Source organism: Cydia fagiglandana, chromosome 9 (genome assembly GCF_963556715.1).
Source record: "Cydia fagiglandana chromosome 9, ilCydFagi1.1, whole genome shotgun sequence".
In the NCBI taxonomy this organism is placed as follows: domain Eukaryota; kingdom Metazoa; phylum Arthropoda; class Insecta; order Lepidoptera; family Tortricidae; genus Cydia; species Cydia fagiglandana.
In genome coordinates this window covers 1324703-1352345 of record NC_085940.1, presented here as the reverse complement: position 1 = coordinate 1352345, position 27643 = coordinate 1324703, and the positions used below count along the sequence as shown (strand labels likewise).

The 27643-nt window shown below is 38.5% G+C and overlaps 3 protein-coding genes and 1 long non-coding RNA gene across 4 annotated transcripts in view; 2 read left to right on the top strand and 2 right to left on the bottom strand.

Annotated features, from left to right (window-relative positions):
- Positions 1 to 3170, top strand: part of LOC134667120 (klaroid protein-like) — a 49679-nt gene extending 46509 nt beyond the window's left edge. Inside the window, exon 13 of the mRNA XM_063524403.1 lies at positions 1186 to 3170. Within this exon, the coding sequence (XP_063380473.1) occupies positions 1186 to 1261 (76 nt within the window). The 3' untranslated portion in view covers positions 1262 to 3170. The remainder of the gene's footprint in view (positions 1 to 1185) is intronic.
- Positions 3171 to 3207: 37 nt separating this feature from the next.
- Positions 3208 to 5375, top strand: LOC134667590 (uncharacterized). Its single transcript, XR_010098659.1, has 2 exons — positions 3208 to 3624; positions 4879 to 5375. It is a non-coding gene; the product is annotated as an uncharacterized LOC134667590 (long non-coding RNA).
- Positions 5376 to 15470: 10095 nt separating this feature from the next.
- LOC134667118 (actin-5C) lies at positions 15471 to 17697 on the bottom strand. The gene is made up of 3 exons (XM_063524400.1): positions 17546 to 17697; positions 16664 to 17024; positions 15471 to 16552 (listed from the first exon to the last, which is right to left on the bottom strand). Exons 2-3 carry the CDS (start codon positions 17011 to 17013, stop codon positions 15772 to 15774), a joined length of 1131 nt encoding a protein of 376 aa, XP_063380470.1. The 5' UTR covers positions 17014 to 17024; positions 17546 to 17697; the 3' UTR covers positions 15471 to 15771.
- A 6133-nt stretch (positions 17698 to 23830) lies between these two features.
- LOC134667119 (actin, cytoplasmic A3a) lies at positions 23831 to 25350 on the bottom strand. The gene is made up of 2 exons (XM_063524401.1): positions 24970 to 25350; positions 23831 to 24858 (listed from the first exon to the last, which is right to left on the bottom strand). Exons 1-2 carry the CDS (start codon positions 25317 to 25319, stop codon positions 24078 to 24080), a joined length of 1131 nt encoding a protein of 376 aa, XP_063380471.1. The 5' UTR covers positions 25320 to 25350; the 3' UTR covers positions 23831 to 24077.
- Positions 25351 to 27643: the final 2293 nt, after the last annotated feature.

The window sequence follows — 27643 nt, the reverse complement described above, 5'->3', positions numbered from 1 at the left end:
GACTACATGTATGACGCGAACGGCACCGCCATACAGTACTTCCCCGTGCAGTACCCGAAGCTGACCGACATCGGCGGCGTCAAGTACCCCGTCGCTTACGACATCATCGAGCTGAGGGTCGAGAGCAACCACGGCAACCCCACCTACACCTGTGTATACAGGTAAACTTGGATTGTTTTTATTGGATAACAAAAATAAATTTAAGGATACAAGCAGGCGTTGCTCCCTCCGCGATTTGATCGCTTTGCTACAGGTAGGTAAAAGTACATCCGTTCCACACCAATTTTGGTGGCTAGCCATAAGCCGCGCGTGGCGCTGTCGCCACCCTGCAGCCATATCATCCTGCCAGTCCTGATCGTAATAGACGCGTTTCGTGAGACTGAGTATTCTGTACCTAGTATTATTTATTCTGTGATACAAGGTAAAACATCATACTTAACTGGATCTTTAACTTTTAATCGAAATTTAGTTGTCTTTGTAATATGGAAGGGAGGTTGATAAGTTTTTCGCGGTAAGCCCTCTGGTCTCGGATGACTGTTCTAGTAACACGCAGGCAGAGGCTAACGAAGAATATGAAATGAATAAATCTCGGAGTACGTCCCACTGCTTGACACACTTCAATTTAATCTACATGCTGCCTCAAGTTGGGTTGGAAATTGGGATTGTTGGGACCTTCACCTATTGCCCTCCTAAGAGGCCTAAGCCGAATAATCTCAATTACAAATGATTTTAAAAATAGAACTATCAGCTATAGAAATTTTAGTATGAGTTATAGTTAGTTTTCTTTAGCATTAGAAATAAGGTAAACAATATTGTTGCGTCTTTTAATTGAAAAACACATTTTAAAAATAAGTTACTGCAAATATGTAACAATTATGAATCTAATACGATCATTTATATTCTTCTACTTTCATAAATAATAGTTATTTAAAAATCAATAAGCGTTTTTCATTTAAAAGACATGTCGAGATCGCTTACCTTCTTTGAAGTTCTTTCTAATGCTAAAAAAACGAACACTAGCAATAAATTTTCTTTTGAGATAGCGCTAGTTGGCTTAGTACTCTTAGTAGGGCAAAATACACCTTTGAATTTCGACGCGGCTATATTTATACAGACCTTGCAAATGTTTTCCTTCACAGAAAGCAAGTGATGTCACTTTCAATAATTCAATGTTTATTTCTTCAGGTTCAGAGTCCACGGGAACCCCCTGTCCGACATCCGCAAGGCTACGGAGGACAGCATCCGCGAGAGTGAGACGTAGCGATTGCTCTCACTCTGGGGGAGCGAGCGCAAGTGTACAAACTGACCGACTTTGAATTACGTGTTGTGTCTGAGTTGGTGAAAACAATGTGTGTAGGATGAGTGATATCAAGACCAACATTACAGGCGTCAATGGATCAATGAATATGTTACATAGAGTGGAAGTGTAATTGATAGGTTGTCGTCAGTGTAAGTTTTGGTTGAAACATAGCCAAATTGTTTAAATCATCATCGGAAAACGACAATGAAATTTAACAGATGAAAACTACATGGTTATGTGTGCTAAAATAGCTTTACCAACACACAAGGCGAAATGACCATATTGTTGAGTCATTAAAGGAGAACTTATAACTCTTAGCAATGGGTGACCATTGCTTATAAGTTCTCCATTGATGTGAATCAGTTTCACTGTATTTCTCTATTTTATTTTAATGTACGCCTAAAACTTGCACTTAGACAACATGTTAGGTTTTTTGATTGTCAAGAAAACTATAAGTGAAAACTGTACGAATATGACTAGTGAATAGACGTAGTCTGGTAATATATCCGTGTAATTGCGCCCTAAGAATTATAAGGTCCAAAGTACAAAGTATGATTGTTAACTATTGTGACTTAAAATTATGTGCTTAGTATTATGTGAACCAGTGACTATGTATTATAAAAAAAATCTCGTTTTTACAATTAGGAATACCGCACAATGCCGTTTTATACGCTTAGTTCTGAATTTGTATGTTTATTGATAAGGTTTTTATTTTTAATTGTGTTTTAAGTTATTGATAAAAGATTTTACTGTAATTTGTATGGTTTTAAGTGATTAGGCTTAATGATATAGGTTATTGAAGGAGCTAGTCCGGTTAGTTTTTAATATATTTTATGCCTTAGGGTTAATGTTTGATGTTCAATAAAATTGTGTCTCAAAATTGTCTAAATTAGCGCTAGAATAGGTACTGAATTTTTAATTTGGTCTAGACTTATAAATGCTTACTTCTATTATCTAAAATGTGTCAATTCAATCATCTACATTATAAATATATTTTGTTCGTTTATACAGTCCTCAAAATAATGCACTAGATGTCTAGACTTCGAAATATTGTCAAGCACCATCTACTGTTATAAATTAAAGCTTATCTTATCTAAATCTTATCAATCTAATACTTTACATCATTTTCTCCACAGAAATCCTATGTAAATTCTAGCAATTCATCTCAAACTAAGATGTAGTATAACGAAATCAATCATGTCTAATTTGAAACTCAAATTATTTATATAAGGTTGTTCTCGAAAGTAGCTGTAAGTTAGCATATCGCATTAACATATTGATATATATATCGTTTTATGGGTGTTCGTCATCTAGTTAAAAACAAGTTGCTTGCAAATATTTATGTATGTTATTGCATCTGAAGTTGATCATTTCCTAATAATATTCATATTTACGGACAGATTACGTGGGCACCTGTACTTCATACGAATGTGACGTTTTCAACTAAAAGGGTGCCTCATTGTCGGTTGTCGATAAAGTTGATTTAAAATTGAAGCTACATATATGGAAATAGCGCCTTATCACAGAATAAATAATAGTACTAGGTACAGAAGACTCATTCTAACAAAACGCGTCTGTCACGATCAGCATAGATATGGCCGTTAGGTGGCGACAGCCCCACGCGCGGCTTATGGCAAACCCCAAAATTGGGGCCGAACGGATGTACTTTTAGCTACCTGTAGCAAAGCGACGAAATCGCGGAGTGAGCCACGCCTGGCTTTATTAACAACCTACAATAAGTACCCTTTTGGTTGAAAATGGCACAAATAGTGATGTATTTTCTTTAACTGCAGACAAAAATGTGACCTCGGCTCTGGCCCTTCGTGACCTGAACTATTAAAATATCTAATAAACACTGACAAATATACCAGCACAGTTGAAATTATGGTAACAGTCACGTTAGTATGTAATACTAACGTGACTGTTACCATAATTTCAACAAATCCTAAATGTCCTAACATAAACCATTAGTGCAATCTTCATACCAAATATTGAATCGTTTCTAAATTGACCTTTTATTATTGGGTGCTTGTGAACGGGAGATGTGTTATTGTTGTAAATATGAAGTAAATGGCAAAACAAAGAAATTGTAATATCCACTAACACCATTGTAATCCTGTAGGTACTTACATATTTACTTTGTAAGCTCATCAAGTGCCTTACTATTGTTTATCCATCTACAATACCTGCGTAAAAATAGAGTGAAATCAATCGAACTGAACGTCCTAAAATAATTGTTAACCAAGCGCATACAGAATTGAAAACTATTGACAATATTACATAGAATATACTTGGTGATATCAACATATTAATTAGACAGTAGAGTATTCAGTGCCGGATTTACCACTAGGCTGAGTAGGCTGAAGCCTAGGGCGGCAGATTTTAGGGGGCGGCAAATTTGGGTCAAAAAATATTTTATTTGCTGTACAGATAGGGTTGGCCAGAATTTTTCCGCTCCCCTATTTATTTGTAAAATTTAAATAACAGGCTTTATTTGTCGATTTTGCCGCCCTCTGTCATGTCAAGACCCTTTATATTGAAACAGATAAACGGCCGGACGGACAACAAAGTGATCCTATTCCGTTTTGAAGCTTGGAATCCTAAAAATATACCATGTTTGATAGATCAAATTACGCTATTTCTACCGAAAAAATTTCGCGCTCGCTACGCTCGCGTTTTTAAATAAAGCTAGGCAAAGGTCTCCCCCCTCTTCTTCCACTCGTTTCGGTTTTGAGCTACATCTGGCCAGTCTCTCAAAAAGGAGTCCAAGTTATCCCGCCATCGCCGACGGGGTCTACCGGTTCCCCGGTTTGACTCGTGGGGCAACCCACTTTGTGGTTAACTTGGCCCACAAGTTGTTCGGCTTGTGGCAGACATAACCAGCCCAGTCCCACTTTAGCTTGGCCGCTTTTCGAGCTACATCTATTATCTGAGTTTTAGAGCGCAGCATGGTGTTCCGGATGCGATCCCTTAGTTTCACAATTAATATGCTGCGCTCCAAAGCTCTTTGTCAAACCCCGAGTTTGGACTTCTGAGCTTCCGTCAAAGACCAAGTCTGAGCACCATAAGTGAGGACTGACAGTAACACTTAAATGTGTACCACTTTCTGTCAAATTGCGCTATTTCTACAGAAAAAATTTCGCGCTCGCTACGCTCGCGTTTTTATTTAGGAACATTATTTGTGGCCCATCAATATAAGCCATTTGTATAGCATAGTCCCTCGAGCACTCGATGCCAGACCCGACCAATCTCCTTAGCTATTATCCAGCCTGACTGCCAATGCCTCACCTTGATTCTCAATGGCCAAAACCCAGCGGTACCCACCGGTTGCCGATCAGATCAGGCAAATATAACTAGGTCGCATCGTCATTGGCTAACAAAAACGGCTCATATAAATCTGTATCTAGAATAGTGACATCACCTTATATGCATTTAATATGACTATGGTGCGTTGTACTATTAAATTAAACGCCTACTCTGATTGGAAAGTATTTAAAAAGCTATAGGTAAGCGAGGTGGATAGGGGCGGCAAAATCGGCATAGCCTACGGGCGGCAAATGTCTAAATCCGGCACTGAGAGTATTGTAAACTAACCTACTGAGGCCGTTTACTTACACTTCATAATTTGATTCCAAGACAGAATAAGATCCTGTTACTATAAAATATATAAATCATGTCCGTACTTCGTCCGTAAGTATAATTATATCTGCAGAGGACCGTACAAGATTGTGTTCATAATGATGTTTGATTTAGAATAACTTGTGTTATAATACAGAAATCGGTCTAACGTTGCACACAAATGAAATATCGAATGTTGACTATAAGGTAATAAATGTTGAATAAAACGAATAGTATGAGATCAGCAGCTATTTATATATTATAATTAATTATAAAAATGTTTTCCTGCACATGTATCTCGACACCAGTTTCCTGAGAATAATTTACAGCTTATTAACTATTTCTCCTGAGTCCACTCTATTTATTCTTTTTGATAATAACAATGTTTTTAATAAATCCTATAATAATTACGTGGAAATATTTGTGATGTTCGGAATAAAGTTTTATCGAAATATGATATGGGTATGTTTTATTATGTCAACTTTACACAGAATAAAATAAAAGTACTACCCCTTTATTAAATAACATACTTATTTTAAATTATGGATATAAGGATGGGTTGACCACCACCGCAAGAGAAGTGCGTTGGTGAAGAAAACAAATGAAGTGTAGAAATTAAGTTTTTGGAGCATCGCCAGTTCTTTTCGAACTTGAGTTGACACACTGCCGCGCGCGTAGAGATATTTCTCCAGATCACGGCGCGATTCGGGAAATGAATTAGAGATTAACTAGATACGATATAGTAAAGATGTGACGTCCCACTGGTAAAGGTACCTTATGGCGGTTGGCCTTTACGCTATTATTAACGCCGCTCTAATATTATTGCGGCGCTATGCGACGTAAGCGCCGGTCGCCATTAGGTACCCTTTTCGTGGAACGTCACATATCTTCACTATTTCATATTTAGTGAATCTCTAATTCATTTCTCGAATCGCGGCACCAACCGCCATAAGGTACCTTTTCAGTGGAACGTCACATATCTTTACTATTTCATATCTAGTGAGTATCTAATTCATTTCCCGAATCGAGCCGATAGGCTTAATAGCCCAATAGTGGGACCGGATTTTTGCACTATAAGTTTTGATAATTCTAAAGTTGAAAAAGTGATACTTACCTGATATGGGACATATTTTTAAGCATATTTGCAATATGTGATGAAAAGTTAGAACGAGCGTTAGATATAAATGAGGTATTTATATATTTTTAGTAATGATTTTTTAATATTGAATTAAAGTGCAATGTTTAAGTTCCATTGTTTATAATATGTATGACGCTTTATAATGTAAAATTATTAGAAATTTAACCTTTTGGCCGCCGGACCTAGTCCGCAAAGACGTTCACTCACACGCCAGAGCAAATTTTAAGTAAACAACTAATAAAAAGTTTAGGGATTGCAAATAGTGATATCGATATTTACAATTTATGGTAAAAATCTTTTTAATTTAGCTTTGTTCATATCCTGTTTTAATTTAATTCCAAATTGCCAAAATTAAACATATGTTTTACACCCGAAAATGTTTAAAATATAGGGATTTAACATAAAAAACAACCACTAAACAATGTCGATTCAAGACGTGATATCGCCGCACTAGGCTGTACGAAAAGTCTTTTATACAAGACAACGGCGCGCATGGACTGCCCGCAGTGCAGATCGACAAGGACTGTTTCCGCGCGGATCAAGTAATAATAGTCTCTAGGTCAACGGCGTAAGCGCTTGTCGGTACGTAAACTTTATTGGCGTAACGTTAAAGCTGCGCATCATGTGTCGATAAAGTCAATATACCGGAACTGTTTTAGTGAAAATTACACGTGGGTTGAATTTTTAATGAGTGAAGATATTATAACTTTTAAGTATTAATATAGTTTTTAAGCCTTATTATATGTAATACTAACACAATGGGATCTCTGTTATCTTGAATTAAATAAATAATTGAAATTGAATTGAATTATTCCGGAATTAGAATCTATCATTATAATTTCAGTTTGGTTTACATTAATATAGGTAAACTCTAATCAAAAAAACGTTCAACGACTTGTTATAAAAAAAAATACACATTAACTTCAATGTTATAACAAAAAACTAAAGTCTGATAAACAGGTATGTCCCTGTACCACTCTTGTGCGAAGCGGTCGCTGCGGTGTATCCCTTCCCACTAAGCTATAAAATAACATCAATTATTTTTTTTATTTATCTCTTCTGCAATTAAATAGTCCACAATCTACAAGGGCAAATTTACTTGTCTGACTCTAGTTTATAGAACTAAAGAAGCTGCCTGAACTTTAAATATAGTTATGCCTGTCTGACTCTCGTTCTACGTATTCTAGTAAGTAGTTATACCTACTATTCGTTGAAAAAAATTGGCGATTAACAAGTGTTCAAATACTTAGATAAAAACATATTTCTGACTTTATATTTACTTTAAAAATTCCCATATCGAGTTAACATTCCCATCCCTAGCTGTCTTTTATACAAGACAACGGCGACGAGGAACATGAAAAATGTTGAAAATTGGAGCAATTTTTTTAAATGCCTTATTATAAAAGAAGGGATTTATATAGCGGCTTAAAATGCAAATAAATGAAAAAACAAAGACCTTAAATATGAACACGAGTGTAAATGAAATTGCAATTGTTATTATTTTCACATTAACTCAGTGGTTGAATTTGTGTCTTGTATACAAGACGACGGCGCCAGCGTATCGTTCTATCGTTGTCTTCTATACCGGACAACGGCGGTCAAAGGGTTACGTGCTTCTTTGTCAAACTACTAATTAGCTTATTATTTTGTCGATATTGAATTAAAGTTTAATAAATCCACAACAACATATCTCATTTTTTAAGTTAATAGGCACGCTAAAAAGCTAGAAGAATAAGATATATGCTCTAGAATTAATATGCGTTTTTTGTCCTATAAGATCTAATATTGAATTAGAGTCTGTAAAAATAAGTCTATTACTATAAAATAATATACGCAGCCATATTATGGAAAGTAAGAAATTTCTGCGTGTAGCTTGCATTGTAATAGTAAAATCTAGTTAAAAAGGCGCGAAATTCATACATACGCCGCGCTGGTCCGTCGGTCGCCGGCGCGGCGCTCGAGAGCCTATCATAGCCTACCTATACTTCGCCCCTCGCCCCACCTCCCGCTCAGTAACACTGTCTGTCTTTTCTTATCATTCATTTGTTTGTTTACCGTGCACATATATAAATTAGATGCAGACATTACGTGAAATTAAAATATCTTATTACGTATAAATACCTACAGCTGGTCAATCAGATCTTGGCAGTAGAAAGAGGCGGCAAATTTGAAAAATGTAGGCGCGAAGGGATATCGTCCCATAGAAAATTTGTGTTTCGCGCCTTTTTTTTGTGACAAGATTTGCTTGACCAGCTATATTTCATTATCTTGACTAATATTGTAATAAAAATGTACAAGATATTCACAACTATTTTTTACTATACATAGTTTGTCAAAGGAATGTCTCATTTCAAACATAGACAGAGAGAATCATCATACTATCTTTGACTTACACTAGTACTAGCACCCAAAAGAAAAGGATGAATATAGTTTTTTTGTTTCTATTTACTGACAAATGGTTTGACCAACTATACCTATTTCTGGTTCCTATTGTCATGTCCTGTCCTATTCAAGGTCAATATCATAATATGTATGTATATTATAAACCAACTGCTCAATATTACACGGTAAAGTAAGGTAAAGTAAGTGAGGCCACTTACCTTATTCTATATTCCGTGTGGGCCGTATATGCCTATATACAGCCCACCTTAAATTAAAATGTTTTTTTTTTATAAACAGGATATGAAGTATGAAAAACTCACTCAAATAGGTTTCTCATTTATTTAAGTTTCTTCATTATACCAAAATAGTTATAAAAATATTACGATACTCTTGGAAAATATACCTTAAAAGTCCTATTATGGGCCTTATTGAACACTAGCAGTGTATTACTTAATCCCGCAAAAAATAATCATTTCGACAGTAGGTAATAACAGATTTTATTGTTTTTAACTTAAGAGCTATACATATACAAATAACAATATTTGATACTTCATAACAGGAGGATTTATTTATAATAAGTGAAAATAATTATTTTGGGCCTTAATAACTAAAGATATAAAAACTGTCTAGTTTACGCGAAAATAGTAGGTAACTAAACATAAATCTTTATTAGTTACAGTAGTATCATCTTTTAACATCTGGGGGCACGGCAGTGCCCCTGCCAAGACGAGCAAAGCGCAAAGGCACTATCTACCTTTTCTCGAAGCGCTTCGTCGTTTTTTGGAACCCTCATAACTTGGGGTTGGATTATACCAGATAAACAAAGTTCTCGGACTTATTAAGCATATCAATTGCATAGCTCTTATACTTTAGATTTTATTCATATCTAAAAACATCGATTTCGTCACTGACTCACTCACTTGATGATCATCAATACCGGGTACTTCCTGAAGTCCTCTAAGAAGCTGAAATTTGGTATGTAAGATAGTTTTAGTACACAAACAACAAATAAATTCAAAAAAAATTTATCCCTAAGGGGATGAAGAGGGGTTTTAATTTTGTATGGGGAATCAATAATCGCTGAACCGATTTAGTTGAAATTTGGTATGTAGATAGGTATTGTTATGGGGAAGGATATAGAATAGATTTCAACCTCAAAGTTTACCCTTACGGGGTGAAGGCAGATTTCAACTCCAAAGTTTACCCTTACGGGGTGAAGGGTTTATATGGGGAATCAGTAAGAAGTACATTGTGTAACAGATGCCCCCAGATACTTATTTCAGGATTTTTAATAGTAAGTCACCCCCAACCCTTTAAATTAGGGCATGGAAGATTGTCATAAGCAACTTACAAAAAGAAGTGAAATCCCACCAAAAACATTTTGATGTAAAATGTTGCCCAAACGAAACCATAAGGCTCGCACTGTCAAAAAGTTATCAGATCTCTTGCCAAGCTTCTAACTCTACAAGCCCTCTAACTTTACTAGCTCTACACCAAAAGTATGTGGCTTGGCCGTTTCGTTTCTACAAGAACTACTGTAAGTATAATACAAAAACCGCCCAAATGCGAGTCGGACTCGCGTTCCAAGGGTTCCGTACATTACACAAGTTTAACAATATATAGTTTTTTTAGAGAAAAGTGAGTAAAATGTCTTTAAAAAACCCGTAGGGATCGGAAAACTAGGTACTTAAGTCCGACTCACGCTTGACTGCACATTTCTAATAGGTTTTTCTGGCATCTATAGGAAAAGAGCTAATATGTGTATTTTTTTCATAATTTTAGACCCAGTAGTTTCGGAGATAAGGGGGGGGGGGGGGGAATGGTCAGTTTTTGCGTATTTTCTTAAATAACTTCTAAACTATTTATTTTAAAATTATGAAAAAATATATCTGAGGTTCTCACAATGAGCCCCTTAATTTGATATATAACAAGATATAGTGTTTTTTTCTTCTATTTATCATTCATCTCAAAAGTGACCCCTTTATTTGAATTTCTATTATTTACTTTACATGTATGTTCTTGGGTTATAGACTTACATGTGTATACCAAATTTCGACTTTTTGGTGCAGTAGTTACGGAGCAAATAGGCTGTGACAGACGGACAGCCAGACACACGAGTGATCCTATAAGGGTTCAGTATTTTTCCTTTTGAGGTACGGAACCCTAAAAATAATGAATTTAATAAATTTTTCACCTTATGCCCATGTGGCGGTAGCGAAACAGCCAAGCCACATATTTTGACTAAGGTGTAGAGTTAGTGAAGTTAGGGCTTGTAGAGTTTGAAGCTTGGCTCGACAAGAGATCTGACAACTTTTTGACAGTGCGAGTCTTATGGTTTCGTCTTAGCAACAATTTACATGAAAATGTGTTTGGTGGGATAATTTTTTACAGTATAAATATTTATTCGTAACAAATAAGTATTATCTTTTAACATAATTTTGACAGTACATCTGGTGCTATATTACGACACCGGTGCTATAATAAGCACATTAAAACACTCCCTTTGGCCGTGTGCTAAAATTTGTCACTCGTTGCAAAATATCTATTTTTCGAACTTCTATCGTAAATACCTACCTATGTATTAACAAAAAAAGTCACTTGTAAATAGTTACTGCCTTTAAAAAGTATAAGTGCCTCAATGTTATTAGACTTTTTGATTCTATAAACGTCTTTAGGTCAATAAAGCAAGTGATAAATTATTAGAGTTAGACCAAGAAAAGTCTGTAGCAATTTTGTCAGCCCACGCAGTGCAAGTGTTACTTATAAGTCATAATTTTATAGAAGTTTCTTCAAATCGACCTTATTAATAAGAGATTAAAAATATTCAAAATTATCTTAAAATATTTTAATCTAATATTTCATCTCATACGTTCAATAAGGCCCGGAACTGGACCTTTTTACCTGCACTGACAGTGGGCCTTCTTAGCAACAAGTACAAATTCAGAATAATTGGGAATAATAGGGAGCAACTGTTATTTTTGAATGCTGGGCCTTGTTACCCGCCGGGCCTCATATGCCTGCACTTCACCTACCTTATTTGTTCTACAAGGGGAAAAGTTGTTGATTAACCGCTCGTGCTAATATTGATACCCAAACAAGCGAAACATTTTTTTTTATTAAATAGGAGGCAAACGAGCAGACGGATCACCTGGTGGTTAGCGATTACCGCCGCCCATGGACACCCGCAACACCAGAAGGGTTGCAAGCGCATTGCCGACCTTTAAGATGGGGGTCTTTTAAGGTTTGAAGGTCGTATCGGACAGTTCATTCCACAGTTTGGCTGTGCGAGGCAGGAAGTACATGCATTCACAAATTCAAACATTCTAAAATTGAAGCACGAGCGTAGCGAGTGGTTCGTAAAATTGAACCTTGAGCGTAGTGAAGGTTTCGAGGGACGAAGGTTAAATAAAATTTTCATCACATCAGCTCGTAAAGGCCCTCTTGATTGTTCGAAACGGATAAGAAAAGTGGCATTTAATTTGATGCAAATTTTGAGTTGTTTCCGTAGGTAAATTGGATCAGTTGGTTGGTAATATTGACTTTAAAATGATAAATATTGAATAACGTTAGTTTGAAATTGATTTTATGATAAAGTAAATATTATCGGAGATGATCGCTCTTAAAAAATATATGTCGCTAGTCATTTATAACCTAAAAGCGCCAAATTACGCAAAATTATATTGAAATGACACCTGTGTATTGAATTTGAAGAATACTTTAACAAGGGTAGTTATCTGTATGACAATGCACCTAAAATAATTTTCATCCTTAACATCCTGTACTACATGTTGTTTTAAGTATTCTAGCAAATAAAATAATTCTGATTCTGATTCTGATTCAAATGTATCTATTATTTTTATCCCACCAAAAACATAAATGTAAAAAAGGAGAGCCAAGTTCAATACAAAAATTATGCTTGGCTGTGGGGCTCGCCGCAAAAAATATGGAGATCTAAATGACTGCCACTGCCAAGTTCTATGCAAAATCCAAATATGTATTTATAGGAACAAAATAACATTATAAACAAGTATTAAACTCTATTTCTTTGCTTTATTGGATACCTATAACAATTGCTGTTATTTAAAAAAATGTGAGATCTTAAAGTAGGTTAGATTTGGCTTGGCCAGGTTTTATCAGAATTACAATATAAATAAAATGATTGATATAATGAAAACTGGCCAAGCCAAATCTAACCTACTTTAAGATCTCACATTTTTTTAAATAACAGCAATTGTTATAGGTATCCAATAAAGCAAAGAAATAGAGTTTAATACTTGTTTATAATGTTATTTTGTTCCTATAAATACATATTTGGATTTTGCATAGAACTTGGCAGTGGCAGTCATTTAGATCTCCATATTTTTTGCGGCGAGCCCCACAGCCAAGCATAATTTTTGTATTGAACTTGGCTCTCCTTTTTTACATTTATGTTTTTGGTGGGATATCAATACTTTTTGTAAAGAAAACTAGGCAGGTATTGAGATTTAATGTTTTTTCTTGTGTTTCCGCTGTATGGTTTTTACTTCTGTTCTTTGTATAATTATGTGGTACCGCGCGCCGCCGACGACACACCGTTGGCCGGTTGTTTAGAGCGTATTAAAAGTTTTTTGTATGGGGCACCACTTATTTTTTGACTAAACTTTATTTTAATATAGCAAATATAATAATACATATATTGGGGTAGTTTCAAATATCTGCTTGTAACGGTTCCAACGCTACAATAAAAAAATATTTTTTGTATGGGGACCCCTATTTTTTAACTTTTTTTTATTTTTAGATTTTTTCCTACGCTTACACACAATAACCGAGCTGGATTCCAAATTTCATCCTTCTAGGTCATCTGGAAGTAGGTTAGGTTTAGGTACTTATATCAGTCCCAATAAAAAATGGATTTTTGTATGGGGACCCCCCCTATTTTTAAACTTTATTTTATTTTTAGATTTTTTCCTACGGTTACACACAATAACCGAGCTGGATTCCAAATTTCATCCTTCTAGGTCATCTGGAAGTAGGTTAGGTTTAGGTACTTATATCAGTCCCAATAAAAAATGGATTTTTGTATGGGGACCCCCCCTATTTTTAAACTTTATTTTATTTTTAGATTTTTTCCTACGGTTACACACAATAACCGAGCTGGATTCCAAATTTCATCCTTCTAGGTCATCTGGAAGTAGGTTAGGTTTAGGTACTTATATCAGTCCCAATAAAAAATGGATTTTTGTATGGGGACCCCCCCTATTTTTAAACTTTATTTTATTTTTAGATTTTTTCCTACGGTTACACACAATAACCGAGCTGGATTCCAAATTTCATCCTTCTAGGTCATCTGGAAGTAGGTTAGGTTTAGGTACTTATATGTCAGTCCCAATAAAAAGTGGTTTTTTTGTATGGGGACCCCCCCTATTTTCTAACTTTATTTTATTTTTAGATTTTTTCCTACGGTTACACACAATAACCAAGCTGGATTCCAAATTTCATCCTTCTAGGTCATCTGGAAGTAGGTTAGGTTTAGGTACTATAAGTCATAAGTCAGTCTTAAAATTTACGACTTTTTGACCTTCATACCTTTATAACCGTTTGAGCTAGCTTCATGAAATTTGGGCTTCTAGATATCCTTATGGATATAATTAAACACACGTAGTTTTATGTGTTTACGTCAAAGATGTTTTGAGTTATAGAAGGGTCAAAAGTGGAACCAAGTGGTTCGTGTAATATTACACTCGGCGCTGGCTAGCCAGTTCCTTTGCTTGAACTTGGCTTGACACGCTGCCGCGTGTCTAGATACTTAACACGATAACGAATTCTACGTAAACGAAACCGCGGGCAATCCCTAGTACATATAGAAATAAATAAGGGAAGGTAAGTTTCCATTAGTGTACTGCGTAAAATAACTATTTACCATTGATAATAATTTTATAAACGCTTTGCGTATTTTTAAGGTCACCGCGCTAACCGCTAGCCCGCGACCGTCGATCGCTGCCTCCTGCCCCGGCGCACAGCGCGGCGCGCGAAAACGCCGCGCGTTTGAAATGTAACTTAATATAAGCTCGGAATGCATACTTACGTATCAGTATTTAGTGTCGCCGTGATTTTATATTTCTAATCTTTTGTGTGAGAAGTAAGATCTTTATTATGACCGTGTAATATTAACTCTACAAACTTTAATTCAATATTGGCTATACTGCATAACCAGAAATCAATATCTAGACAAGCACATTGTCTACATTTCTAACTTTTTACATGTATACTAAGTTGATAGGTAATATCGTAATTTTGCAATATCAGCTACTCTAATTCTGTATTTACATAATAATTCGTGTTTTTACGTTCACCAGAAAGCAGCTGTTCCAGATTTCTAAAAACCGAATATTGTGACTAAATTAAAGTGTTATTGAATATGTTAAAATTTTTTGTAACTTTAATTTTATATTTACATAGTTATTTAGCAAAAATTGAAATATTTAAATATGGCCGAACGCTCCACCTAAAATTTTCTAACTTTTTACATGAATGTTATTTAACATGCTTACAATAACATATCAAAAAAGAAAAAACTTTAATGTTATCAAAACCCATTTTTGTTCCACCGCTGGTCTATAAGTACCCTTCGGATACGGAACAAAAGTAACATGTATAAGTAGATATAGCTTTCGTTTATATACATGCGCGTTACTTTTCCCTACATTTCGTCGGATGACAAGCAAGTCACTAACAGCATTGAAATTATTGCAATAAACCGTGTTAAGTGTAATAAAGTGCATTGTTACTTTAATTTTTTGATAGTACTTAGTGACTTTTGCTTGTCACCCGTCGATTTGTTCTATTGGCGTACGCTAGTAACCGCCCTTCTTAATTATGAATCAAAATGCTACCGTATTTGATGCGGGCTGGCTAGACAGATTTCCTTGAGATGCGCGCAGCCAAGTTCGTCTATTTCTGTACACGGGTCAATGTCGGCCATTGCTCTCGCAGACCAAGAGGAATCGCGCGGTTTACGACTCCTAATTACAAAGAGGGAAAGTGAAAGTCAAGTTTTAATTTTTCAAATTTTTTTCGTGTATTTTTCATTATTTTTTATAATTTATAAATGACCTAGTAAGAAAGTAGTCTTATCCGTTTCAGCACATACATTCATGAGATTCATTCATGATATTACAAAAGATCCTTTGGCGAGTGCAGTACCGAGGCCGGCGGCGGAGGCGCTCCGCGGCGCCGCGCGCCGGTTGCCGTCACTATTACGATTTAATTACAATAATATCTTACGTACAATTAAATTAACGGTGATTACAAGCCCGAGCTCAGCAGCCGGCCTCGAGCCGGCCACCAGAGCCGCTTAGAAGCACTTCCTGTGCACGATCGAGGGGCCGGACTCATCGTATTCCTGTTTCGAGATCCACATCTGCTGGAAGGTCGAGAGGGAGGCGAGGATAGATCCACCGATCCATACGGAGTACTTCCTCTCTGGGGGCGCGATGATCTTGATCTTCATCGTGGAAGGAGCCAATGCCGTGATCTCCTTCTGCATGCGGTCGGCGATGCCGGGGTACATGGTGGTGCCGCCGGACAGCACGGTGTTGGCGTACAGGTCCTTACGGATGTCGACGTCGCACTTCATGATCGAGTTGTAGGTGGTTTCGTGGATGCCGCAAGCTTCCATACCCAGGAACGAGGGCTGGAAGAGAGCCTCGGGACAACGGAATCGCTCGTTGCCGATGGTGATCACCTGACCGTCGGGAAGCTCGTACGACTTCTCGAGCGAGCTGCTGGAGGCGGCGGTGGCCATCTCCTGCTCGAAGTCGAGGGCGACGTAGCAGAGCTTCTCCTTGATGTCACGCACGATTTCTCGCTCGGCGGTGGTGGTGAAGGAGTAGCCGCGCTCTGTGAGGATCTTCATCAGGTAGTCTGTGAGATCGCGACCGGCCAAGTCCAAACGCAGGATGGCGTGGGGCAGCGCGTAGCCCTCGTAGATGGGCACGGTGTGGGAGACGCCGTCGCCGGAGTCCAGCACGATACCGGTGGTACGACCGGACGCGTACAGCGAGAGCACGGCCTGGATGGCGACGTACATGGCGGGTGTGTTGAAGGTCTCGAACATGATCTGGGTCATCTTCTCTCTGGAAAAGAAAACGACGATTCGTTAGCAACGCGTTCAGAGGGCATTATCAGCTAACAAGAATCAAGAAAACTTAGCGGCGAACGCTCTATAGCGCGAGCGAAACACGTACCTGTTGGCCTTGGGGTTGAGGGGAGCCTCCGTGAGCAGCACGGGGTGCTCCTCGGGCGCCACACGCAGTTCATTGTAGAAGGTGTGGTGCCAGATCTTCTCCATATCGTCCCAGTTGGTGACGATGCCGTGCTCGATGGGGTATTTCAGGGTGAGGATGCCTCTCTTGCTCTGGGCCTCGTCGCCGACGTACGAGTCCTTCTGTCCCATGCCGACCATGACGCCCTGGTGGCGCGGCCTGCCCACGATCGAGGGGAACACGGCGCGCGGCGCGTCGTCGCCGGCGAACCCGGCCTTGCACATGCCGGACCCATTGTCCACTACCAACGCAGCAACTTCCTCGTCGCACATTGTGATTTAGTCTGGAAAGAAGAGAATAACCGTTAAAGCATTACAAATAAGGCCCTTACTTTAAAGTTAATTTTATAGTTAAAAAAATTGGCTTCTAGTCTAATAGGAATCGTTCATTCATTCGACTCACAAGCGGCAACTTTTTATTCGACTGGTAGTAAATAATGAGTGCAGCCGTGGGCAGAAGGCACACGAAGCCTTATCGGGACACAAGTGGGCGATGCAAAGCGAACTGAAACCAAATAAGGCTCGATCTAGAGGCGAGGCGCGAACGTGGCGGCTGACGCGGCTGCGGCTTGACCGCCTTTTGCAGATGGCCGCGGGGGGTGCCGCCGATACTTTCGAAAATTTCAAATTGTATCGCGAGATTATTTTTAATTAATTCGAGAGCACTGTCACGATCTTCGACCACGCCCTACCGCAACGCAACCGGCATCCGCCCTTAGCCCTTCGTCGTGTCACTGACCGCACGCACTACACTCGATCCATGTACCACTCATCACTAAACACACTAGATGCTGCATCAACTTACTTTTAATTGAATATCCTATTATAAATAAAATAAATTAATTTGATTGCACAGCCTCGGTAATGCTGCACAACGCCTCAACTCGAGTTCACTTCGTGGAATGTCGTCGAGCGCGGCCCGCGGAGTATATAAATGAAAGTGGTTATCGGGCGCCCCGTCCCCGCGCCGCAGGCTCTCGGCCAATCGCACGGTACGTGAGGTTTCGTTACCATATATGGTGTTGCGCTGCACGGAGCCTGCGCGTCGAGCCTCGAGCCCCGCGCCCCTCTGATAGCGCCACCGCCTCTTGATAACGACAAGATTTCCAACAGAACACACATTGCATACATGCGAGTACGCGAAGGATAGTTCACTTCTCTACCTACTAAGTCCACACTACACAGTCTAATTGGATGCATCTTTGACTAAGCTAAATAAATAACGGTCTCGAAATCTTGGCATCGCTCCAAAAAATTTCATTCAAATCGTATCAGACGGCGGAGCAGACGAAAAACATCGTTAGTACAAGATAAACGTAAATGCCTACGTCAGATTACCCATTCACCGTATTAATGATTTTGTAATCAAGTTATAATTAGAATAAAACTGTCATGACCTAACCCCTACAACTGACGATTTTTCGGTTCGAGTAAGTAACAGATTAACCACTATATACTAATTTATTTACAGCAAAATTACAAATCATTAGTTATAGAGTTCGGGTCATTGATCACAAAAAGCAATAAATAATCATGACTTACCAGGAAAGTAGCAGCGTACAGAGAACAATACTACAGCAATCGCCGATCCGTGAGAAATGCCGGCCGGTTTCTGTCGCGCGCTCGTGGAGGTCGATTTGCTTCACTACGCCGGCGCCGCGGTATAATCGACTTTCCCAACGGACCTCAGTATGGTGCTAAATAAATTCAAATAGCCGTAGAAATAAGGCGCTATGGCGGATAAAACGGCCTTCAAAATATGTCCACTGACAATTTTGACTGTTAAATGTCAGTCAATTGTTCTGAATTTGTAATTGGAACAATAAAATGTTTCAAGACCATCGATAAAATATGGACTCGCCTGACCTCCCCACTCGTCGCAACAGACTGCTTTACCATATATGGGCATGGAGAAAATCCTGCGTTGTGATTGGCCCATTCCAGCAAGCAACGGTCGCAATACAGAAAACTCGCACACAAACAAATTAAGCTTCGACTTGTTGGTGTGTGTGTCTAGGGTACTCCGATTCTACGATTCATTCAATACATTGATCTAGCGTTTTTATGGTGGTAACACTGCGAAACTGCGATGTTGCTATTTTTATAAATATGAAAAATGCAAGCTAAAAAAGTATGAGTCGGCTTCATTATAAATTCCTTGTTTAGCTAATGTGCATTTATGACGTATGATGGGGTATGGGGTCAAGGCAGTTTCACGTTATCAGTGATTAGCGTTGTGCGAATGGGCACTGTACTGCAGATTGTAATCACGTGAATGCATTCTTGCATTAATCACGGGTGATATTACGGTTAATGAATTACCTTTTCCTATTTATACTTACTGTACCTTTTATTTTATGTAGCCACGTAGGGACAGTACGTTACATGTATCACAAATACGTTAGAAAAACATTGAGGATTAATTCTCAACAACAAGGTAAGTATTTGTATACATTATTACAAAGCTTTCGGCATTACGTAGGGTATCTTAGGTATTTTAACATTTTGAACGGAGTCTTGTTATATAATTTATTAGTGGTCCAATCAATCACTATGCATAAACATCGAAATTAACTAACTAAGTAAACAAATCAAAATACCCGTACCACTACCGGTTTGAATTTATAAGAGAAACGTTATGTAAAATATTTATTAAAATTAAGTAAGAGTAACGTCCCGTAACTAAAAAATATTAATCAATTCATTAGAAAATACGGGTACCTGCGTAACTTTCGTTTTCATGTTTTTGTTACTATTTCGTGCCTAGTGGCATACAGTGAATAAATTAAATTAAATAACTTTTAAAAACTTTTGAATGTCATAGATAATAGTTATAGCATAGTGGACATATTAGTGGACAATAGTGCCGATCTTACTGGTTGTAATTACTTGTACTTATTGGTCTGTCTTGAAATAATAATATACCTAAACTGGTACAAGAACAACCGATTCGCAATTTCGAATTAAAGTAGAGGTAATGCCCCATTTTTGTAAAATGTTGCCGTTATGATGTAAGCTTAATAGTTACCTCATAAGTACGTACTTACATATGTTATGTAAAAATCGTAAATCGTAATCGTAAACACCTGTTAGTAAACAAATGTCTTAATTTAATACCTAATACGTTATATTTTTAGGGTTCCGTAGCCAAATGGCAAAAAACGGAACCCTTATGGATTTGTCATGTCTGTCTGTCTGTATGTCACAGCCACTTTTTTCCGAAATTATAAGCACTATAGGTACTGTTGAAACTTGGTATGTATTCTGTGAACCGCATTAAGATTTTTCACATAAAAATAGAAAAAAAAACAATAAATTTTTAGGGTTTCCCATATACCTACTTCAAACTGAAACTCATTTTTTTTTTCATCAAACCTATACGTGTGGGGTATCTATGGATAGGTCTTCAAAAATGATATTGAGGTTTCTAATATCATTTTCTTCTAAACTGAATAGTTTGCGCGAGAGACACTTCTAAAGTGGTAAAATGTATCCCGTCCCCCCCTGTAACTTCTAAAATAAGAGTATGATAAACCTAAAAAAAAGTATATGATGTACATTACTATGCAAACTTTCACCGAAAATTGGTTTGAACGAGATCTAGTAAGTAGTTTTTTTTAATACGTCATAAATCGTAAACCGCAATTTTGTTATGTTACTTGCTGCTATGGAACCCTTCATGGGCGAGTCCGACTCGCACTTGGCCGCTTTTTTAATACCTTAAATACCTAATTTAATGTACAGTCGCCATCATATATATCGGAGCGGCCAAGGTGTTCACAATATCTGAACATGCACTCTAACACCTTGACAATAGAGGCGTGCGGCGTGCTCAGATATTTGTGAACACCTTGGCCGCTCCGATATATATGATGGCGACTGTACATACCTAATTTAAATACATTACATACCAAGGCTAAGTCTTGACCTAGCAAAATTAAATTGTAAGGAAGAAAACAATTTGCTTGCTTTTGCAGGTTCATCTGCTGACTGCTGACATACTACTAAAAGTACTACCTATTGGGTTTCAAGAGTTTCGTTATGAACGAGGACGAGAAATGTATTAAAATTAGACACTTAAATATAGAGTAAATACGGGTACTGTCTTGGTCGTTTAGATGACTCACTGGTGCATGCGTACTACGGCGATGAGTAACCCTCGGTATGGTACCACAGTCTTTTCACACTTCATTTCTTGGTCATTATTTAACGCTTCTTAGTATTTATTCAGCAGTTCCTCAGAAATGAGATATTTATTTTGTTAGTCATCGAATCGAATAAGTATGTTTTATCAACGTTTAATTACTTCCTAAAATTCGATTACGTGGCAGCTGATAACATTCCAACAGGGGTTTAAGTAACGGATTAGATATAAGGATATAACAGTAAATAATATTTCTAGGTTTAGGTATACAAGTGATAATAAATATTGGAAGCGCATTTGACTCATTTCCGTTTCCATGCAGTTGCAGTCGCTGATGTTTTAGGGGTAATGTAGAAACAGTCGATCGAAATGACTATATTTGGTAGGTATTATTTTTCTCACATACACAATGATTCAGACTGAGTAAAGGAAACTTGGTGTTACGGACAGAATTTCAATCGACGTGTATTGCCATTGTTTCCAGTCTTATGATTTCATTAGTATTGATGTTAACGAGTCATGTGTTTGCAGAACCTTGGTGTGGTTTGATTTGTGACTAACACAAAAATACAGCTCGGGATTTAATAGATCTTTTGGTCCAATTTCGGTCATGTTAACGTAGGTGGGTGATTTGTGTCTATTACCGAAAACTCCATGTTTATCCGAAACGAGAGTTTGTAAACTGAGTCATATGGTATCGGACTTGTCCGCTTAAATGGCACAAACATCTTAACCACTACACAACTGCAGGTGGCGCTAACAGCCCCTAAATCCTAAAATAACTGTTTGGGACTTGGGATCGGGACGCGTGATAAAAATACAAAAGGGCTTTGACAAAGGACTGACAGCGGGGGTTGATACTGTTGATAGACCTTTTTTACTTATCAACCTGTTTCCGTTGTTAATTTATGAACAGAAAAAATAACATAGAACATGTAAATCACATTTACATGCAAATAATTCCACATTTACCAAATTACAAAAGTAAAACCAACTGACGAGGGATTTAAATCATTTACCGCCTCGGAGTAATTAACAATGGAGCCGCCATTAACAGGCGTTCCCCTCTGTCGAAAATAGGCGGCCAATGGTCAACCACATGTCAACCATATGTATGGACTGACGTTTATCTGACATGACGTACCTATACATTTGATGTGCCCCTCCCCCGCAAAAAACGGCAGACTATTTTGTACCGAAAATGTTAGACATGGCGTCTCCATAGTTAATTACTCCGAGTTTACCGCAATCAGTGTCAACGCAGTACCTATCGATCTCTAGAATCCCAGACGAATTTTTAATAAAATCTAATGGCAGCCCCGTACCTGAACATCGTTATCCAGTTATTAGCATACGAAATGCACCTTAAACCACTGCACTATTCTATACCTAACTAGATTGCATTATCTTTATCGGCTCCATGTTAGGCTAGAAGCTACCCTAAGAAGAGCATATAAAGATGCACCTTTGATTGTATCAAAAAGGAACGCATGTCTAGTCGAGCAGACGCATTGTGGAGTCGTCCAGGGAGAAGGGGAGGGGAATCGATCGTGCGCAGCGCTGCGCCCTTGACCCTCGCGTCGCCGTGCAGCTGGGGTGGCCTGTACTGTACTCGCACCTATGCATGTGTGGGAGAGGATAGGGAGTTAGGGAGTACACCCGAATGCCTTCGGATCACTCTGCTGTAATTTGTATCGTCGGCATTATAAAAAATTTACCGTTTAGAAATCTGAAGACGCGTGAGAAAGCGGCCAGCGAAAATTTGCGAAGTAATTCAGCCACAGTACCAACTCTCGCTATTCTCGCTAACATCCCGTTCAGTTTCATCCGGTGTTGTTCACTTTATGATTAAGTCGTCGATTACTCAAACTTCCGTATGATTCATCTTTGTCCGGTTAGTGGGTATGGGTACTACGAGGTAATGTTTATCTCGTCAGCTGAGATTGCATACCTATCCACTGTTCTCTAGTGCCGACGGCCCGTCCGTAACGTAGCGTTTTCAGCGTCTCCAGAAATAAGTCCGTGACGTCACGCATTCACCAGACGGAACCACGCCGTGGGTGTGTCGGTGATCTAATTATATTAGGCACGGTGTTTCATTAACTCCACAATAGGTCAGATATTTTTATTTTTATCAATATCATCCGGAAATGGGTTACGTTTGTAAACACGTCCCTACGTTACATAACTGACCTGGATTGTAGTATCCGTAGTTATTGTGTCAATGAACTACGACACGAGTTCACGCGAGACAATCTGAGGCGATGCATGTTAGGTCAACAATCGGAGTATTCCAAAATTACATCAGATATAACTGTTATTAAAATGAAGGTATTCCCAGAAAAAAACAACGGTATATTACTCGTATTATACCAACAAGAATAAACTTCTGAAATTATGACTGGTCAATGGTGATGGGAATATTAAATGGGTGGGCCTCACCCAACAAACAGCGGCTCTCCATTAGCAATATTAAAATTATCGTGAACCCATGTTGACTGAAGACAGAATCAATAACTTTAAGTATAACTCTATTCCAGCAAATATACTGAATGGAAATGTAAAAGTTTAATATTGCTAATTTATGTTCAAATTATTTAACTAATAAGGAAGTAGAAGGCCGATTTGACTTTTAAAACAGAGTCGTTAAAAAGATCTATTCCAAACCTGCCGGGCGCATCGCCTCGGTGTGTAGCAGAAGTTATTGACACGTTATCTCAAGTCGTCTACTTTCTTTTGCCTCGTAGTTTCTTCAAGTTTTTATAACTTTACTGGTTAAGTTTCTAAGTACATATACACAGCAGATAGTCACCTGGACAGTGCAGTACCTTTAGTGACTCATCATTAACATACTAGTAGCCTGAGTCATAATGGACACCGACATATGTACCTAGTTTACTGTTTAAGATAGTTTGGCGCCTATAGGAGTAAAGTAAAGAAAAATGCTTGTTTATACCGGTATATAAATTATCTTTTATTACAAAAGACTTGGGTTAGTCACGTAACAATAAATAAAAATCTTTGTCAAAAACGAGCGAACATGTTTCGCTGAGTTTACGTAATATGCATATTACGATACCTTACATCCTATTTAAATACTGTACTTAAATAAAGATCACAAGCGTAATTTGAGCCTCCCGTTCTGGGTCTCGGTGTAGGGCATCATAACTTAGGAACAGTCTTACTATGGCGCTTAGAAGCACTTCCTGTGGACGATGGAGGGGCCGGACTCGTCGTACTCCTGCTTGGAGATCCACATCTGCTGGAAGGTCGAGAGGGAGGCGAGGATAGATCCACCGATCCATACGGAGTACTTCCTCTCTGGGGGCGCGATGATCTTGATCTTCATCGTGGAAGGAGCCAATGCCGTGATCTCCTTCTGCATGCGGTCGGCGATGCCGGGGTACATGGTGGTGCCGCCGGACAGCACGGTGTTGGCGTACAGGTCCTTACGGATGTCGACGTCGCACTTCATGATCGAGTTGTAGGTGGTTTCGTGGATGCCATTAGCTTCCATACCCAAGAACGAAGGCTGGAAGAGAGCCTCGGGACAACGGAATCGCTCGTTGCCGATGGTGATCACCTGACCGTCGGGAAGCTCGTACGACTTCTCGAGCGAGCTGCTGGAGGCGGCGGTGGCCATCTCCTGCTCGAAGTCGAGGGCGACGTAGCAGAGCTTCTCCTTGATGTCACGCACGATTTCTCGCTCGGCGGTGGTGGTGAAGGAGTAGCCGCGCTCTGTGAGGATCTTCATCAGGTAGTCTGTGAGATCGCGACCGGCCAAGTCCAGACGCAGGATGGCGTGGGGCAGCGCGTAGCCCTCGTAGATGGGCACGGTGTGGGAGACACCGTCGCCGGAGTCTAGCACGATACCGGTGGTACGACCGGACGCGTACAGCGAGAGCACGGCCTGGATGGCGACGTACATGGCGGGTGTGTTGAAGGTCTCGAACATGATCTGGGTCATCTTCTCTCTGGAAAAGAAAACGACGATTCGTTAGCAACGCGTTCAGAGGGCATTATCAGCTAACAATAATCAAGAAAACTTAGCGGCGAACGCTCTATAGCGCAAGCGAAACACGTACCTGTTGGCCTTGGGATTGAGGGGAGCCTCCGTGAGCAGCACGGGGTGCTCCTCGGGCGCCACACGCAGTTCATTGTAGAAGGTGTGGTGCCAGATCTTCTCCATATCGTCCCAGTTGGTGACGATGCCGTGCTCGATGGGGTATTTCAGGGTGAGGATGCCTCTCTTGCTCTGGGCCTCGTCGCCGACGTACGAGTCCTTCTGTCCCATGCCGACCATGACGCCCTGGTGGCGTGGCCTGCCCACGATCGAGGGGAACACGGCGCGCGGCGCGTCGTCGCCGGCGAACCCGGCCTTGCACATGCCGGACCCATTGTCCACTACCAACGCAGCAACTTCCTCGTCGCACATATTGAACTAGTTAGTCTGTAATAAAATAAAATAAAGTTGGAGTAAATTAAAAAGCACACTTTCCGTTTTAGTTCCACGTTGTGGTTAAAATCTGGTGTTACGCAAGCTATATGTAGTATTTTTTATTACCAGTAACAAGATATGACAATGATATGTAATATATGCAAAGGTAATAAAATAATTATCAGGCACGTATCGCTATCTCTTGAAGAATGTTACTTCACAATCACGCGCTCGATGAGATAAGATATACAAAGTTAGTGGATAAGCGTCTTGACGTGCAACGGTTTTATGTGATATCGTACAGTACATTGATTAATGTTGAACCGAGATCCAGTTGTTAAACACTTATTTTTAAGTCGGCGCAAATAATTGTAACCAGTCCAAGTGCCAAGAGAGTTTTGGTCTGGCAGCCAAAATTGAAAATTACTATTGTTAAAACATATTCACTTTGGAGAAATCACAATAAGTGATATTTAATTATTTATAAAACTAATAAATATTTTTGTAGTCTTGTTAAAGTAGGCGAAGGCATCAGAATATCAACTTTAGAATTATAGGTAAACAAATTCAAATCATGGAAAATCGTAAACCCGAACGGTATCACATCACACGTTTGTAGTAGTTACCACGTTATGTAACTTTAATCAATATATCACATAGGTAACTTTAAGTAAAAAATAAAAACGAATTAAAATTCACTTAATCCACAATCACAAGTCGAGTGAAAATGAACTTTGAAGATTAACTTTGTAATTATAAAAAAATATTAAACTTACTTTTAATTTAATAAATAAAGTAAAGTACGACCGTTGCCTGCGAAGCACCGCGCAAAATGAGGCTGCCGGGCGAGAGTTTAACTATATAAAACGTTTCTTATCAGAATTAACACTATCAACACCATTTAATATCCACCAATGGCTGACTAGCTCAATTTTCGTGACCATATATGGTTAGGAAGGTAAAGGCATTTTCACATACCACTGATACTGATAGTGCCCTGATAAGGAATCGTAAGCGCTTATCAAACGATAAGTGTAAAAAAACTTACGTGTCTCGGATTATGCGGGTGCGTCAACGCAATAATACCTTTACAATCTTACTGATCTTGAATAATAAATATCATTATAACATTTATAACCAGAATTTTATTGACATTTTACATTTAATGCGTACATATTCGTATTACTATGGAATTTAGTCATGTTTAGTTTGTTACAGAACTTGGTCGATTCAGGAAAATATTTTCATAAAATACGTACCTACATATATCAAGCGGCTTGTTAAGTAAAATACTTACCTAATATTATGTTGCTAAATTTTATTAGGAATGTGAGCAAAATGAGGTAAAACAATTTTTAATAATTAAAACTCTTAAGTTTTATTTTCATGAATATAGTGCTAAATAACTCAAAAAATAAAGTAATACTCTTAAGTAATATGTTTCTCAAATGTGGTCATACTGTATTTCACCTACCATACCAAACTGGTCTAGTAGTGCCGTTTAAATGTAAGTTTTTTAGTATTAGTTACCAACGACAACGAACAGACAGGAGGCTAAACCATAAGGGTCCCTTATTAACTATACCTAGAAGCCGAAATCAGCAGAAATAAAAATTGCAAGAAAATAGTCTGACTCCATACTTTCTACGCCTCCCGTATAGTAGGTTGAGAGTTGGGATGCGGCAGGTAACCAAAATTGTCAAATGGACAACTTAATTATTTTGTGCAGGTGGCTAAATATTCATAGCTATGCCAATACATCAAAATATTCTAAAAATTTATGTTTTAGGATTGATGTGTGCAAAATTCATGGCTAGGTAGGTAGATAAGTTTAATAAAGACTGTCAACTGATGAAATACAAAGTGATACAAAAGGGGTATAAACGGAAACATGGAAAATATTTATACCTACCTATTTAAAGCAAACAAAATAGGTTTTTCAAATACAATGATAGGCTTTAGACATATAATATAAATAATAAAAGAAATAGTATTAACAGCAGTCATGAAACTCATATGACTCATGAAATTAACAATGAAATCTAAAAAGCACTGAACTGAAAAAAAGGAAGCATTTAAGTAGGTATTAGCTACCTACCTTCCGTCATATGAACTTCCCTTGATTCCCTTTTTGCATTTGCAGTATTTTCTTCAAATCACCCGAATCCTTTTTGACGTGGAGGCCGGCCGCCACAACGCCTCTCTATCTTGACGTTCTGACGAAAGGTGTGGGGTCATTGACCTGCCTCTCTGATTAGCATTCGCGGATCCATACCAAATGTTCGAGGTTGTTAAGTCGTTATTGACAGTAAACATTTTAA